General features: G+C 50.1%; 1 protein-coding gene across 3 annotated transcripts in view; it reads right to left on the reverse strand.

Annotated features, from left to right (window-relative positions):
• Positions 1-16,809, reverse strand: part of DGKG (diacylglycerol kinase gamma) — a 153,102-nt gene that overhangs the window by 35,390 nt on the left and 100,903 nt on the right. For all 3 annotated transcript variants that reach the window (XR_006283793.1, XM_037909618.2, XM_043522536.1), the window contains 2 exons: positions 16,220-16,310; positions 6,206-6,407 (listed from right to left, as the gene is read on the reverse strand). Coding sequence is in view for 2 of the 3 variants with exons in the window: in XM_037909618.2 (XP_037765546.1) it covers positions 6,206-6,407; positions 16,220-16,310 (293 nt within the window). In the remaining variant the exon portion in view is untranslated. The remainder of the gene's footprint in view (positions 1-6,205; positions 6,408-16,219; positions 16,311-16,809) is intronic.

Genomic DNA, 16,809 nt, shown 5'->3' on the forward strand with positions numbered 1-16,809 from the left:
CCCATTGCCTCTTGTCCTGCCCTCTGTGGCAAGAGAAAACAACTTTTCTCCATCTTTCTTATGGCAGCCTTTCAATGATTTGAAGACCACTATCATGGCCCCCCTCAATCTCCTCTTTTCCAAACTAAACATACGCCGTTCCTTCAGCCTTTCCTCCTATGGCTTGCTTTCCACCCCTTTGATCATCTTTGTCACCCGCCTCTGGATCCTTTCTGGTTTCTCTCCATTCTTTTTATATAGCAGTGACCAAAACTGGACACAGTACTCCAGCTGAGGCCAAACCAGGGATGAGTAGAGCAGTACTATCACATCCTGTGACTTGCATGCTATACCTCTTTAAATGCAACCCAACACTGCATTTGCTTTTTTTGCAATAGCATCGCATTGCTGACTCATGTTGAGGTTGTGATCCACTACAACTCCCGGATCCGTCTCAGCTGTACTGCTGCCAAGCCAGTTATCCCCCATTCTGTATTTGTGCCTTTGGTTTTTCTTGCCTAAGTGCAGCACCTTACATTTGTCCCTGTAGAATTTCATTTTGTTGTCGATAGCCCAGTTCTTCAATTTATCAAGATCCCTTTGAATTTTAGCTCTGTCCTCCCTAGTGTTTGCAACTTTGTGTCATCTGCAAAGTTGGTCAGTGTGCTCTCTATTCCTACATCCAGGTCATTAATGAAGATGTTAAATAACACCAGACCCAGAACAGATCCCTGTGGAACCCCAGTTGAGACCTCCTTCCAATCTGCCATCATTCCATTAATAGTTACTCTTTGCCTATTATTTATTATTTGGTATTATCTATTATTTGTTTTACAGTAGCACTAAGATCAGGATCCCATTGTGCTAGGTGCTGTGCATACATATAGTAAGAGACATTTTATCAATCCTACAAAGTCCTAGATTTCAAAGTTATTAAGTGGCAGTGAGTTCCAGGGGCTAATAATGTGTTGGGTAAGAAAGTATTTTTGATCAGTTTTGTATTTGCCACCTTTCAATCTCATTGAACGTCCCCTTGTTCTTGTGTTATGAGTAAGGCTACGTTTTAGTCACGGGTATTTTTAGTAAAAGTCATGGACAGGTCACGGGCAGTAAACAAAAATTCACGGCCCGTGACCTGTCCATTACTTGTACTATATACCCCTAACTAAAACTTGGGGCAGGGGTCTGCAGGTGCTGGGGGGGGGGGAGTCTGAGGGTGCTGCGGGTGCTGGGGGGTGGTGGCCTGGGACCCCCGCTGGTGCTGGAGAGGGCGGGCGGAGACCCCCTGCTGGTGCTGGGGGGAGGGTTGGCGGGGCTGGCAGGCTCCCTACCTGGTTCCATGTGTCCTTGCAGCATCTAGGGGGAGGGAAGGTCGGGAGGCTTCCCATGCTGCCCCCACCATGAGCTCCAGCTCCGCAGCTCCCATTGGGCAGGCACTGCAGCCAATGGGAGCTGTGGGGGGCAGTGCCTGGGAGCACGGTCAGTGCGTGGAGCTCCCCTGACCCCTCTGCCTAGGAGCTGCAGGGACATGCTGGCCGCTTCTGGGAAGCCCCCACCCAAAGTAAGTGTTGCGGCGCACCCCAACCACCTGCCCCAGCCCTGAGCCTCCTCCCACACCCAAACTGTCCCAGCAGAGGCTGGCCCAGGGGCTGCCTGATCTGCTCGGTTAGCCCCGGAGTCAGCCACTGAAGAAGTCAATGGACTTCCGTGACAGAAACGCAGCCTTAGTTACAAGACAGGAGGAATAGGAGCACTTCTCTCTCCCATTCATTATTGTGAGACCTTTATCATGCTCCTTCCTATTGGGCGGGTGAAGATAACACATTAGAGACCGTGAGGTGCTCACCTTCTCCGAGGTGGGGGCCTGATCAGTATGGAAGATGTTCTGATCACACACATTACTCCGTATGGCTCCAAGTCATAACTACAAACATGCCACTAGGGCTATGCTACCAGCATCCCGAAGAAGAACACAGCATTGAGTGCCGTGCTGAGGGAGCTCCAAGAAGCAGCTCAGTCTGATCACCCAGAACAATGGATGACTCACTGGATAACAATGGACGGTCAGATCACATTGGGACTAGAGTTACAGAAGCAGTTTCTCAGCATCATTGCTTCTCGGAACAGCTAGTTCTAGACGCAGGTTATTTAATGCTGAACTCACTACTTTCTGGGCTTTTTCTCTCTGATTTCAACCTGTCCCTTCTCCAGCTGTAATTTCTGCCTTACACTTTACTGAGTTCGGAGATAGCTGTGTCTCACTGACACCTGGACAGAAGGTTTTGTCTGCCTCTGCTGCACCTTGGCACCCAGCAGCTCTCTCCCAGCTCCTACTTAAAATAATTCCACAAAGCCTTGCTAGTTTTCTGTGCATGCTCTTTGGAGTTACTTGCGTTAGGGTGGAACCCACCCCTCCTGTAGCAGCTCTCTCTTCCTGCAAACACCCAGTGGCTAGTTAATTTACACCCCCCACCACCACCCTCCGCCCCTTTATACCATCTTCTCCTTTGCCCATTGGGGCTCTGAAGTTCCTCTGTCTTCCTAGCCCTGTGGAAGCACTTCACAGAGCCCTACCACAGAAACCCTCCTGGGCCTGGATCTTACCAGAAGAACCTAAATGTTACCTTCAGGAACAATCCCCGGCATCTCCCAATGTTTAAAGATTTTGCTCCGAGATATTGAATGGCAATCTGCAGAGCTATCCCCGCTGGATTTATGGGCTAGCAGGACTGGTAGTTAAGCATTTGACTCAATTCATATCTAGTGAACGCACACAATCTGTGTTCTATAATAATCCCCAATTCGTAGGAGACTGGAAGCTAGACTAAAACTTGAGGAGGCTGAAAAACACATGGGGTTCTGTCTGTTTATTGTATTGACTCTCTCAAGCAGCCGGAGGGCTTTCTAATAAATTTGTGTTTGTTTATTCCCCGTCCTTTGCCTCTGGGGCAGGATGGCCTCCTCTTTGTTGGGTTCCCTTAACTTTGACATTGTCACTAGCGCTGAATCAGGCCCAGTGTCTCATGCCGCAAAGGGTGTATCTCCATGCCCAAGTCCGGATGAAGGATGGAATTAAAATGGGAAGGGACCAGGGTATAATTCTCTTGAAGCCCTTGGTCTGCGTCCTCCTATGGAGGACAAGATTTGCAAAGCAAGTGTCTAGTTTGGGCCCTCTGAATATAGCCACAAACAGATGGGAGGAGCTGTACACGCTGGTGTGACTACACTGGGCCTGATTCCCCACTGCCTGCACCTCTGCAGCCATCTCCCCTGGGCACAGCTGGCGCAGGCGGAAATCGCCACACCAGACGCAGGGCCACAGGGAGTCAGGCCCACTCTCTGACTAAGGAGGTTTAAGCAACGGGCAGTGCCCCTCCAGTTTGTGCTGCTCCTATGGCTGTCTCAGTCATACTGTGTGGCAGCCTATCAGGGCCCCTAGAGAGGGGGGAGCCAGCATACAGCAAAGTGCAGCCTGCTTTCACAGGCCACTGTCAAGGGAATAGCAGATGCAGAGCTTTCTTCAGGCACCTTCAAAGTCCCTCCCAAGTCCAACCCCAAGCGTGCAAAAGTCCTGAGTCAGGGCCCAGAAATCAGGAAATTGGCTTAGAAATCATGAGAGTTTAAATCACAGTAAATGTTGTCTCTCTGTCTTCTGGTCTCTGAGCTGCTAGGTCGCCCTCAGCTCATGCCCTCGAAAGGTTTTCTTTTCAACCAGGAGGGCTAGAAAGGCAAGCTGAGATTCTCACACAATCACCTGACTCTAGGAGTTGGGGCTTGCAGAAAACCACCAGCTATCATGAAACGTGCAGATGCCAGAGCTGGCATCACTGCAGTAAGGGCCTGGAGGGAGTGTAACAGGACGAGCTCCGCAGTTTCATTCCCTGCTTTTCCCCTCGAAGCAGCAATGACTGCTCCAGCAACAGCAGTCACTAGCTACCACCTCCATCCCCCAGCGAGACTCCACCAGCAGGGAGAGGAATTCTGGCCTCCCAGGGCACTGCCAAGAACGCCCCAGCCTTTGCCCTTTGGGGTCAAACTTTTGAAGTGCCAGGCAGCACCTCACATTGTCCTCCTGCCCCCTCCCATGCTGCCAGGACTCAGCCCCACAGCAGGCTGCACCTCCCTCTCAAGCGCTCCCCTCCCCACAAGAACCCTGCACCCGTGCTTCAACTGATCATGTTAATAATCACCTGCCTCTGCTCCAGAGAGCAGCTGCCCACAGCCCGGAGCTCAGGGGCTCCAGAACGCTCGCAGGCCCCTGGCTCGCTGGCACGGCCCGAGCTCTTCACCACCAATTTGCGGTAATCCAGCCCCATGACAGCTCTCTCTGTACCTGGGGCCCCATCACGGCCAGTCCTGCTCCCCCCGAACTGCCCCCGCCCCGCCACACAGACAACAGGGGGAAACAAGCCAGGAAGCCCCAGCCAGTGCCTTAGGGTTGCCAACGTTCTAATCGCAAAAAAGCGAACACCCTAGCCCCTCCCCCCTTCCCTGAGGCCACATTCCTGCCGTGCCCCTTCCCTGAGGCCCTGCCCCCCACTCACTACATTCCCCCTCCCTCGGTGGTTTGCTGTCCCCCACCCTCACTCACTTTCACTGGGCTGGGGCAGTGGGTTGGTGTGCAGGAGGGGGTGAGGGCTCTAACTTGGAGTGCGGGCTCCGGGATGGGGCCAGAAATGAGGGGTTCAGGGTGCAGGAGAAGGCTCTGGGCTAGGGCAGGGGGTTGGGGGTGCGGGAGAGGGTGAGGGCTCCAGCTGGGGGTGTGGGCTCTGGGGTAGGGCTGGGGATGAGGGCTTTGGGGTGTAGGAGGGGGCTCCAGGCTAGGGCAGAGGGGTTCTGGGTGTGGGAGGAGCTCCAGGCTGCGACAGGGGGGTGGGGTGCAGGGGGGATGAGGGCTCTGTCTGGTGGTGTGGGCTCTGGGGTGGGGGTGGGGATGAGGGGTTTGGGGTGCAGGAGGGGGCTCCAGATTGGGGCAGAGGGGTTCAGGGTGTGGGAGGGGGCTCAGGGTTGGGGTGCAGGGTTACCTCTGGCAGCTCCTGGTCAGCAGCGCAATGAGGCTAAGGCAGGCTCCCTGCCTGTCTTGGCTCCGTGCTGCGCCCCGGAAGCAGTCAGCAGGTCCAGCTCCTAGGTGGAGGCGTGGCAGGCGGCTCTACGTGCTGCTCTCACCCGCAGGCACCGCGCCCGCAGCTCCCATTGGCCAAGGTTCCTGGCCAATGGGAGTGTGGAGCTGGTGCTCGGGGCAGGGGCAGCACGCGGAACCCCGCAGTCGCCCCACATAGGAGCTGGACCCGCTGGCCGCTTCCGGGGTGCAGTGCAGAGCCAGGACAGGTAGGGAGCCTGCCTTAGCTCTGCAGCACCGTCAACCGGACTTTTAACAGCCTGGTCAGCGGTGCTGACTGGAGCTGCCAGGGTCCCTTTTCGACCGGCTGTTATGGTAAAAAACCGGACACCTGGTCATCCTACAGTGCCTTGGAAGGTCACTGACAGCCCCCTCTACCCCCCCGTGCAGTGCAATCAGCAAACAGCTTCCTCAGACAGAACCCAGACACAGACACCAGGCCCTGAGCCTCACGCTGACCTAACTGAGATCTGTGTCCAACAATCCCCACACCATCCCCCAGGTTATCGCTAACCAATCCCCCGCCTGCTCCACTCCACAGCACCCCGGCTGGCTGGCACTGAAGGCCCCAGGCTAGCTGGTCCTGCCCCCATCCACACCCAGGGCACTCTATTCATCACCCACCCGCACCCAGGGGATGGGGGGTAACCCACTTGCTCCCTTCATACACATAGGGAGAGATGGTCCTTGAGTTGGAGAAAGGAAGGAGTATTAACCCCATTGTACACATGGGGCCATCTCAGGACAGTCAAGGGAATCATCTTTTGACCATTCTCCAGGGCTTTCCAACGCCCAAAGGGTCGACAAATGGACAAAGATTTTTGGGTGCCACAGGTCCTACGCCAGGAGAGAAGGGAAGGAGGTGGGATGAGGGCAGCGTGGATTTACCTCTGTTTTGGGCCAGTTAAATGCTCATGAAAAAAACAATCTCGGTCATAAAACATATTGTTGGGAACTTTTTCTCATTTTCCTGTTTTAAGCCATGACTAAAGCACCCACAGAGATATGTGCACGGTTCAGTCATCCCCCTCTGTGCTTTACCAAGCCCTACCACCTCCCATCCCCCAGCCTCTCCATGCATTGGGAGTGACGGCGTACGCAGCTCACCTTGGACGCAGAACTTGAGTTCCTTGGCATCAGTGACCACCGTGGAGTGCAACTTTTCGGGCACTTTCTTGCTCATCCGGTTATAGCTGCGCTGTCTCTTGGTCTCGCCCCAGAGATTGGAGCCACCATACATGCTGGGGATGTTGAGTACGGCGATGCCCTCCAGCGAGGTACTGCTCAGGTCCAGCAGCGTTCCGTCACACTGCAGGCAGACAGACAGGCATGGTCAGGCATTAGACACTGACTGACACCCCGCGTTATGGACCCAGCCCAGTGCCCTGACTGGGTGGGGCCTGTGGGGACACAAAGAAGGGACAAATGCAGAGCTCCCAGGAGCTGGGCTTGCAGAGGCATTTCCACTTCCCCAGAACTCCAGAGAAGGCCAAGGCTAGGAGAACTGGTGAGGTCCCGCATGCCAGGAACACCACCGGGAAATGGTCAGGACATCCTGATCTACCATATGGCTGCTACAGGCACTGACAGAGAGCCCAAAATCAGGCGACCACACAGCATTCCTCAAAGCATGGAGTAGTTATGTGGCAAATGGAAAAATCACATCAGTCCCCGGAAATAGTACCGCTGCCTTTCTGGAGGATGTGCTAGTCAGACACAAGTGGCTGGGCTCAGTGCAGGGGTGTTCGGATTGAAACACAATGGCCTGTGATGTACAGGAGATCAGACCAGATGATCCCTTCTGGTCTTACACTCCATGACTGTGAGATGGGGAGGAATGTCTCTTTGGGGGTGGGGGAGAGAAGAGGAGCCATTTTCAGGCTCTGGCTGGGCGGTGAGGCCCAGCAGTGTGGAGAGCAGAAGACAGCGAGCAGAACAGTGTATTCATGGCACGGGATGTTTGGCCCTGATTCAGCAAGGTACAGGTATCTGAGCATGTGCTTAGCTTTAAGCACGTGAGAAAACCCATGGACGACAACAGGGCTACTCATGTGGTTCGAGTTCGGCACATGCCTCAGTGCTTTGCTGAACTGAAGCCAGAGGACAGAGCTGCTGATCTCTGGCCTGCACACACAGACTGCCCAGGCTGGAATACAAAATGGTCAGGCTGCCATTTGGGGAGCAGGCAGCATACAGGGGGTCTGCACTGGGTACCAGCCTGGGAATCTTGCCCTCGGAGAGGCCAGTGGCGACTTGTGCCCTGCGTTGGTCTTTCCACTGGGTGTACTCCGCGTGCAGGCAGCAGTTCAGCCCAGGCCGCATGCAGTCCCTTCACAAACAATGTCGGGTTTTCTTCCCAGCCCCGGAGCTGATAGACAGATAGGGCATTTTTTCAGTCTTTGAATGTATTCCATGAGCTGTTCAGAATGCTCACGGCATATGGAATCGACAGGAAATACAGCTCATCCATTAAACTGAAACTGGCACAAAGGCCGCTATGGGACCTGCCTTGCAAACAGTGAGTCCCTGCTCAGTCACCCCCTTATGAAAAACCTGGGGAAACACCCAGACTTTGCATTGTGCCCTGAAGACCTACAGAGTCAGGTTGTCGTGGATTAAGTCAAGGGAAGGGATTTCAGAGTAGAGGGCCCTTCCCTGAGAATGTCCTGCCACTGACTCCTCGACATGCATACCTACCATCCAGAGTGCCAGCGGGGGAGCGCCTTTGATCTCGGCATCACAGTCTGACCCCAAATGAGAAGTGATCTCTACTACACACAAACCACAAACCCTAAACAGCCTAACCCTAGAGCCGGTCAAAACATTTCTCCGCAATATGTAATTTCAGTGAAAATTTCAGTCAAACAACATTTTTCACAAAGTAATTTCCATTTCATGTCAACGAGGCCAGGAAACATTTTGCCCCAAACTGAAAAATGTAACTGAAGACAACTTTTGAAACTCTGCCCCTCATCCAAGTTTTCTGTTGTTATCTTTTGAAATCCCCAAAAACGTTTGCAGGACATTTTGATGAAAACAAAAATATTGATTTTTAAAAATTTCTCATGAAAAAACATTAGCATTTTTCAAACAGCTCTTCTTAAAACCAGCTTGGGGGGGCAGAAGGCAGCTGTCAGCACTGAGCAGCACCTCGTCACTCCCGGATGTCAGGAGAAGCAGATGTTATACAAGCACCTGACCTATGCAGAATCTTACATGCTATGTTGTAGTCGTATGGGTCTCATGGTATCAGAGAGACAAGGTGGGTGAGGTCATATCTTTTATGGGACCAACTTCTGTCGGTCTGTTGTTCTTCAGGACCTGAAAAAGAGCTCCGTGTAAGCTTGAAAGCTTGTCTTTCTCACCAACAGAAGTTGGTCCCATAAAATGTATGACCTCACCCACCTTGTCTCTCATGCTGTTGTGCGGGCATTTCTATTCCTAATGTTGTATCTAGGGTGCGGGGAGTGGAGGGGGGGGGGTCAAACATAACTCTGTAATAGAATTCAAGAACCCCCTCCTAGAAACACTCTCATTATTTGGTTCTTTCTTTTGGCTACAAGATGTTTTTATTATATATTTTAAATGAAAATTTAAAAAACCCAGAGAAGTCTGATTAGATATTTTTTCAAGTGGAACTGATGTCACTAACCAGACAGTTTCTCAAATCACCGCTCACAATTCACCATGTTCTATCTACAGCAGCTTAGAAAACTTCCACTGCTCAGCTACCTTTCCCTATGGCCTCTTCTCTTATTATTTGAACTTACTTTAGAGAATCAAATATTTTGGCTCGTCAAAGCCTTATTCCTTTGATGACTGGATACTGTTTCTTCTAAACGCGATTTGGAAAATTGGGTTGACTTTGGCAGAAAATAATATTAAAGATGTGAAAGAAAAAATTGTCAATTTTGGAGCCTCTTTAGAAAAGCAATAAAGCATTCATTACTTGGAGTCCTTACTCAGGCGTCTCAGTGTTACATAGAAAAATTTGCAACATTTGAAAATCACACTAAAAGGTATTTGTGGCTTTCCAAAGTACTAGAGAGAGGAACAAGTAAATAGAGTTGTGAACTTTTCAATTGTATAAATGACTTTAATTCCTCTGCCAGCATTCAAGCAGGTAGAGTACTTTATAAAGAAAACAATACTTGGACTGTGGTGTCCATGAAGCAGCCCCTATATACTATTACCCTGACATCATCTTCTGATGGGGAAAGCTGATGATTTATAAGTGGAAAAATTAGGTGTAATTTCTTCAAGGTAGAAGGGTAAATATCTTCCTTGATATTGCTAAAACCACCACGCATGTAGGGGAAAAGAATCTTTTTTTGCATTTCAAATGTATTTCCTAGGCTTTAAAGCACCTGTTCTTTTGCCTGCTAAGTTACAGCTGAGCAAAGATCAGAAATGTTATTTTTTTCTTGAATTTTGATGGTGCTAGGGAATCTCTGTCCTCTGTGTTTTCCAAAGAAGAACGTGTGTTGGATAACGAAGAATTCTCTGTTGCTAGAATTTTGACTCTTCTTCTTGCTGAGTGAGGACCTCAACCTTATTTTTCATGGAATCATAGAAATGTAGAGCTGGAAGCGACCTCAACAGGTCATTTAGTCCAGCTGCCCATGCTGTGGGAGGACCAAGTAAACCTAGGCCATCCCTGGCAAGTGTTTGTCTAATCTGTTCTTAAATACCTCCAGTGATGGGGATTCCACGACCGCCCTTATAGAATCATAGAAATGCAGGGCCAAAACGGAATTTTTAAAACAACTCATGCTAAAGTTCGGACATTTTAAATATTCATGCTAAAAAATTAGGAAATTTTAAATATTACTGCATGAATATTTGTGTTAATCTGCCTGCAAATGTTTTTACCAGTATGCACACACACATACACACTTATGTTTGCATATGCAATGCTTTTTTATCCCCCACAATGCTTGGAAGTCTTCTCTTTTTTTTAGCTCACCCTTGATTGTGAAAAATCAGAAATGTTTTTTTTATACATTTTAAGCTAAACTCAGAATTTTGGAGCTTTGTTTCAGTTACTCATTCTTCAATATATTTTTGAAAATAATAATACGTAAAATATCCTCTAACATCTCAAAGTGCATGTATAGTGCCTAGCGCAGTGGGGTACTGATCCATGACTCGATGAAGCTTAACTCTATGTCATTTCTCTGTTGGTCTTTAACATGATAACTTCTGAATGCTGCATCTGTTAATTCCAGACTTCTAGGGTCTGTGAAGCTTCCAAGCTGCAGGTCACCAGGCAACGCTACGCAGGTAGAAAAAGGAAGTGCTAAAGACATGCTGATGCAACAGGACATGGCTTGTTTAGGGGCAGGGAGAACACTAAGGGCCCAGTCCCAGTTGGTGTAACTCAATGTAGCTCCACTGAAGTCACACAGATCATTTCCATTGGAGCGAATGGACTGGGCAGCTGGCCCTTCCTGTTCCAGTCTTTGGGAAAAGTGGGAGTTGGAGTGCAGGAGATGGACAAGGGAATAGGAGCCTGAGAGGACTTGGAGGGACCTCTGGCATACAGACACGTGGAGAGAGAACACTCGGATGCTCCTATGTACTGAGACTGGAACGAGCACGTCCACATTGGGTGGTGTGAACATATCCTGGGAGCGGAGATGGCTAAGAGGAAGACTATTAAACACTAAAGCACGCACACATACCCAGAGTGTCTAGCTAGCTTTTCAAGTGTGATTGTTTAATGTTAGGCATGTGAGCCTGTAATTAGTTACCAAAACTCGGTTGCAGGGACCTAACTGCTAATTCACATACACGCTCATTTAGGTGGCTGAGTATTTAGGGCCAGATTTACAAAGGCGGCTGGCATCTAAAGATGCAGGTAGACACCTTGGGGGGATAAGCTATCCCAGAATAAGCACATTTTTACAGGTATTCCTGTGTCCTCGCCGACGGTGGAGCGTATTGCTTGGACGATTCTGGTATAGTTAAAACTGTACAACTCTCTAGTGTAGACACGGCTGTAGGCACCCTCGGCTGACAGTTATCTCACAGTAGATCTATAGAGAGGAACAGGGGTACTCTGGAGATTACAGGCTCGATACAGCAGCCACTGAACAGATGAAACAAATGAAGGAACGGACCCAGGAGTGCAGCAAGGCCGGAGGGCTGGAAAAGGGCACCAGATAAGCCATTTTTAGTCTTTAGGCTAAACATTACTGCCCCGAACAGGGAAGGGATGGAGGTGGTGACCCAGTCCAATAGGAATGTGATCTGCCAAATCCTATACACTCCAGTACCTTTATGGGGTTGGGAAGATGGGCGTATTAGAGAGGACCCCCATCCTCTGATGGGCTCAGCAGAACTTGGGTGGGTTTGTGATGGCTCTAAGAACCCGGTGCAGACGCCACATACACACACAACACACTGAAGAACATCGAACGAGGAGGGAATGTGTCCCCCCTCCTTTTACCCTCCTCTGTTTGTGTGCCAACCTGGTACAATGGGCTCTTTGAGAAGGGGCAGCTGGCAGAGAGGCTGGCCATAGAAATGTGCAGCTGGGGGAAAACCAAATTCATTTCCAGGAGCTGTCCCGTAACGGATGCCAATTTCCAAAACAAAACTGCCATTTCTCTGCCCTCATGGCAGTTCCCTCAGAGCTGGAGAGAGGCTGGACTGGGAATTTCAACTTAAAATGCTGCTAGGTTAACACTTTGCTGCCTGGGATGGTGATTTACGTACCACACCCATGCTTGCAATGGAGATGGAGTGCTTGAAACACCTGCACTTGCGCCGATCTCAAACCACGGGATGCATCACTGTGCAGCATGGCTTCCACACAACATTCAGAGACACAGAAGAGAACTCTGGGATTTTAACAACCCCTTCGCCTCCCAACTTTTCCCCACATCCCATAGCAGCACCACCACCTGTTTGAGGCAGTGTGTACCTTACTGCATCATCCACATCACACAATCCGTCACCTTCAAACGCAAATCCTAGGTGTGGCTCAGAGATCAACAGCTTCACTCTGTTTAAAGCAAGCCTGTAATTTTGCCAGGCTAGCTGACAGAACAGTTCAGGGAGGCCGGCCAGCCACAGAGTCAGAGATCAGTACCAGGGACCAAGGGGTGACCTCGGTCATCAAGTCAGAAATGTGACATCTTGGCAGATCAACTCCCCTCCAGTGCCTACAGTAATCTGACCTTCCCTGGTGATGCTGCCTTGCACACCTTTCCTTTGCTAATTACTCCAGATTACTTTGGTCTAATTCTGGTTGCTGGGTTTAGTCTGTGGATGCTGGGTGATGGCCTGTGATACATAGGAGGTCACTAGACAATCTGGTGACCCTTCTGGCCTTAAACACTATGACTCTATATTCCCCTGCCCAATGTTCCTAATATCTCATCTAAACATCCTTCTTTAATGACAAACTATTGCTCACCTTTCTGACCTACCACCCTGTGTGGCTGGATAAATTGCCTTCCTTCACTGAGGTTTTTATACTGAGGGGTTATAGTCTGCGTTCCTATGTTGTCGTTAGTATTTATTGTTTGCATTGAAGTAACAGCTAGGAACCACACCCCAGGATCAGGACCCCACTGTGTGGGGCAATGTACAGACATGGCTGGGCCCCAGGGAACTCACACTCTGCATGCCAGCCAGCAGGCAACAGGAGGACACCCCAGATGAATGGGCGAGGCTGGAGTGGGAGGATAAATTGCCATAAAGCGAATACAACATCCCAGAAAAGCTGGTCACACCCCTTGCCGATGCTAGTTGAGAGGGATTTGTAGAGACACATTGTGGCAGGTATGATTTTAAAACGGGATTTAAAAGAGTACAAGGTGACAGCTTTATGAATTTCTGTGGGGACTTTTCTCCGGGAATGGGTAGTGATGGGGGAGAGTGCATGGAGATTGTTGGGGGAGAAGTGGACAGGCAGGCTGGTACCGTTGGGGCCGACAGCTCGACAGGTGAGCAGATCAGATGGAGAGGAGGGCTAAATGGAGAATGGCATTAAAGGCCAAGACGCTGAGCTTGAGTTTGCTGTGATGGAGGAGAGGGGCCAGTGGAGGGACATGGAGGCCGGGTGGGTGACCCTAGCTGCTGTGTTTTGGCAGTTCTTTGGCAGTAGTGTCTTACTCTCCAGGTTTGGAAATCATTCCATTCTCCCTTTTGGTCTCTCTCTGATTTTGCTGTATCTTTCCTATTCCAAAGACACCTGGCTGGCATGAACTCGGCCTGGTCTGGCTGCCCTGGGCAACACAGGGAGGCACCATTACTTCCCTTGCTAACCCAGAATTCTCTTTCACAGGAGAGTGGGAACCCAGCTGTGAGGCCCAGGCCCACAGCTGTCTCCCCTCACTTTGTCCACAAAGTGAACCATCCCTACCCTTCAGACACTTCACCCCAGCCCTCCCCCATCAGCTGCAGTCACGGTCCTCTTCCCCGCCCAACCCCCCACAAAGCCATAGCTGAGGGGCTGAAAGGGAAAGGGCCTGCTGCCCCGTCTTTGGCACCTAACTGGTCCTTCTTTGCTTGACTGACATCAGAGGACAGGACCCATCCCCTTGTCCATGCTGGGGAGTGAACCCCAAGAAAGCATCCCCCCAACCCCCGGCCACATATCCTGCATTACAATGGATCTAAGCTGTGTGGCAGGCCCCCGGGGCCCACTGCTCAACAAAAGCGAGGCTCTAATTGGCCATGATAGCACAAGTGCTGCACAGAAGGTGACGCACCTGCTTTCGGAGTGCTCCTCCACTTCTGCTATGCTGTCACACACGCACCAGCTGGCCTCGGAATTCCACCTGGTCCACGCCCACAGCAGTGACATGAGGGCAGGTGCTTGATGGGGTCTGGGTGGTTTGTCAGGTAGCAGAGAGGGGGTTTCCACGACCTCTCTCTCACCCAACATCCCTCCCCAAGACCTTTCCTCAGGGCCGCTTGGTTCCTTTTCTGCCCTCCGCTCCCCGTACCCAGCAGTCCCCATGATCCCACCTCCACTAGCTCAGTACAGGTAGTTCTGCCTGACCCAGTGGGCACTCCTAGGACTGGCGTTCTGCTCTCTCTGCCTGGGCAGAGCTTAGGGAGGAATTTCCTCATGGACGAGGGAGGAAAATTCCACTGCTGGAAGTAAAATCCACATGTATTTCTCCATCTGTGGATGGGCTGAATGCATGGTGCTGTCTTTGACTAACACTAGCCCCTGCATCATACGCCCTCTGCTATCTATAGCATCTTTCTCCCTGGTTCCACCTCCCACGCTTGTCTGCAGTGCAGGATTTCATATGCAATACTATTCACCCTCTTTTAGTTCCCTCTCAACCTTTCCTGTACAGATTGTAATTAAGGGATGAGATACACTCCGGGAGATTAGGGTCTCCTGGGATTTTCTTTGCTGGACATGAATTAAATTGCAAGCAGCATGGCTTGCATGGTCAGATCCACATCAGCCTTTGTGGCAACTGACCTGTTTTTTCTAGCCCTCATGAATAAGTAATAAAAGGTTCATTTATTCAGAGATAAGGAAAGCAGGAAGTTTACAAAAAAACACAGCACAAAAACCCCAGTGCGAACTGTAAAATGACAGAGCTCTTAGCAACCACTGGCAAGTGGCTCCCCCCTCCTTCTTTCTCTAATTAAAGGCTGTTTCCATGTCACCCAAAGGCGGCTGTGTGCGGACACAGCGTTTACAGAGAGAGACTGTTCCAGGCCCACTCTCCAGTACAGCTGCAAGGCACAAACAGGAGTATTCTGTTCTCCCGCAGCTGGCTGCAGTTAGGGCAAGTGCCCTGCTCCAAGCTCTCTGGTATGCGTTTAAGGAGAATTCACCTCGCAAATATACAAACTTGACCAAAATATTTTCCTGAGCTGTCTTGTCCATTTCCTTTCCCTGGGTTGCTAATCAGGAGATCTGGTTGTCAGCAGAAGCCTGCTCCTTTCAAACAGCTTCTTCCCTGTACGCAGCATATCTGGTGACATCACGCCCCAGTGCGGTCACGTCATCGCTCCTGGACCGAGCTGTCACTGAGCGAATCAAGCAGGAGTACAGAGCTGCTTTCAGTGGAGAACACTTCTATTCACAAACCAACTATGCAGTGAGGACAGGACTGTTTCAGGGGAATATGCTAAAACATTTGCAAGATGCAGTTACATCAGTATAGTTCAGGTAGGAGTTGGGCTTTCTTGGCCTAACACTCTAATAATCACTATTTATTATTTTCACTGGCATTACGCTCAGAGGCCATAGTCAGAATCTGGGCCCCATTCTTCTGGGTGCTATACAAGCGCAAAGGAAGAAATGCTGCTTGCCCCAAAGAGTTTACAGTCTACTTGTTGAATGTAACAGTGGTGCATTGCTAGAGATTGGATACCTGCCTTTGCTCGGAAACAATTCTTTAGGGAAACAAAAATGGAGGCAGGTTTGTATGATCAGATACCTGCACCGATGGGTAACATTTTCAAAACCACTTACAGGATTTAGGAGCCTACGGGTAAAATTATCAAAAACATCTAAGTGATTTAGGATCCTAAGTCCCATTTTCAAAAGTGGCAGGCACTTACGGCCAGATTTTCGAAGGTATTTAGACACCTGAAGATGCAGATAGGTATCTAGTGGGGTTTTCTAAAGCATCTAAGTAGGTTTGGTGTATAATCCAATGAAAGTTAGGCACTGAGGTGCTTTTGAAAATCTCACTAGGCACCTATCTGCATCTATAGGCATCTAATACCCTTTTAAGTGAGCTGTAGCTCACGAAAGCTCATGCTCAAATAAATTGGTTAGTCTCTAAGGTGCCACAAGTACTCCTTTTCTTTTTGCGAATACAGACTAACATGGCTGATTACTCTAAATACCCTTTGAAAATCTGGCTGTAAGTGCCCAAGTCACTTTTGAAAATGGGACTTGGTTTTCAAAATAACCAAGGTGCTTTGGAAAATGTTACCCTCTGCCAATCAATATTCTGATTCCAGCTCACTACTGGCCACAATTCACTGCCACTCCTGGAAGTCCCACGCTGGGCAGATGTCTGAGAGCCACCATTTCATTCCCAGGAGCACAGCCTCCAGGAGGAAATGCTGGTGGGAATGCTGTCAATGCCATGCTTGGACAAATAGTCACCATATGCTGGAGCTCACCTCGATCTCTAGGTAGTCGTGGAGCTTCTTGCAGGTAGCAGCGAAGGTTTCAGTCGTGCCAAATTCAAAATACCACAGCTTGTTCTTCATCCTGACACACAGAACACAGAGCGTTGGGATGACTCATTAGCACATTTGTCTGGAGACATGGCTCCATCCCTAATCCCTTCCCCTCCAGGCCAAGGTTCTCCAGCCCCACTGACAGGGGCATTGTACCGGCCTGCTGCTGAGATCCTGCCTGCAAGCTTGTCTCCCAGGAAAAGTGGGATACCGTCACATGGAGTGATGCTGGCCAGCCAATGTGATACAGTCACATGCCCCGAGACCAGCTGAATATGGGCTATCGGAGTGGCTGGCGAGGCTCAAGTGTAGAGAAGCGGAGATGCTTCTGAAGCCCTGAATTCATATCGGTGAGGGGACACCAGCCGCAGCTTTGGATACACAAGATGAATCATTGAGCTTTGTGATGGGTTGTGCATACCCCGCACTGGAGAAGAAAGGGTTAACCCCACACTATGGGTGGCAGAAGTCCCACCCCTCAGGCTGTGCTAGGCATACTCCAACTGCTGCCTCAGTATAAAAGGGAGCAA

This window comes from Chelonia mydas, chromosome 9 (genome assembly GCF_015237465.2).
Source record: "Chelonia mydas isolate rCheMyd1 chromosome 9, rCheMyd1.pri.v2, whole genome shotgun sequence".
In the NCBI taxonomy this organism is placed as follows: domain Eukaryota; kingdom Metazoa; phylum Chordata; order Testudines; family Cheloniidae; genus Chelonia; species Chelonia mydas.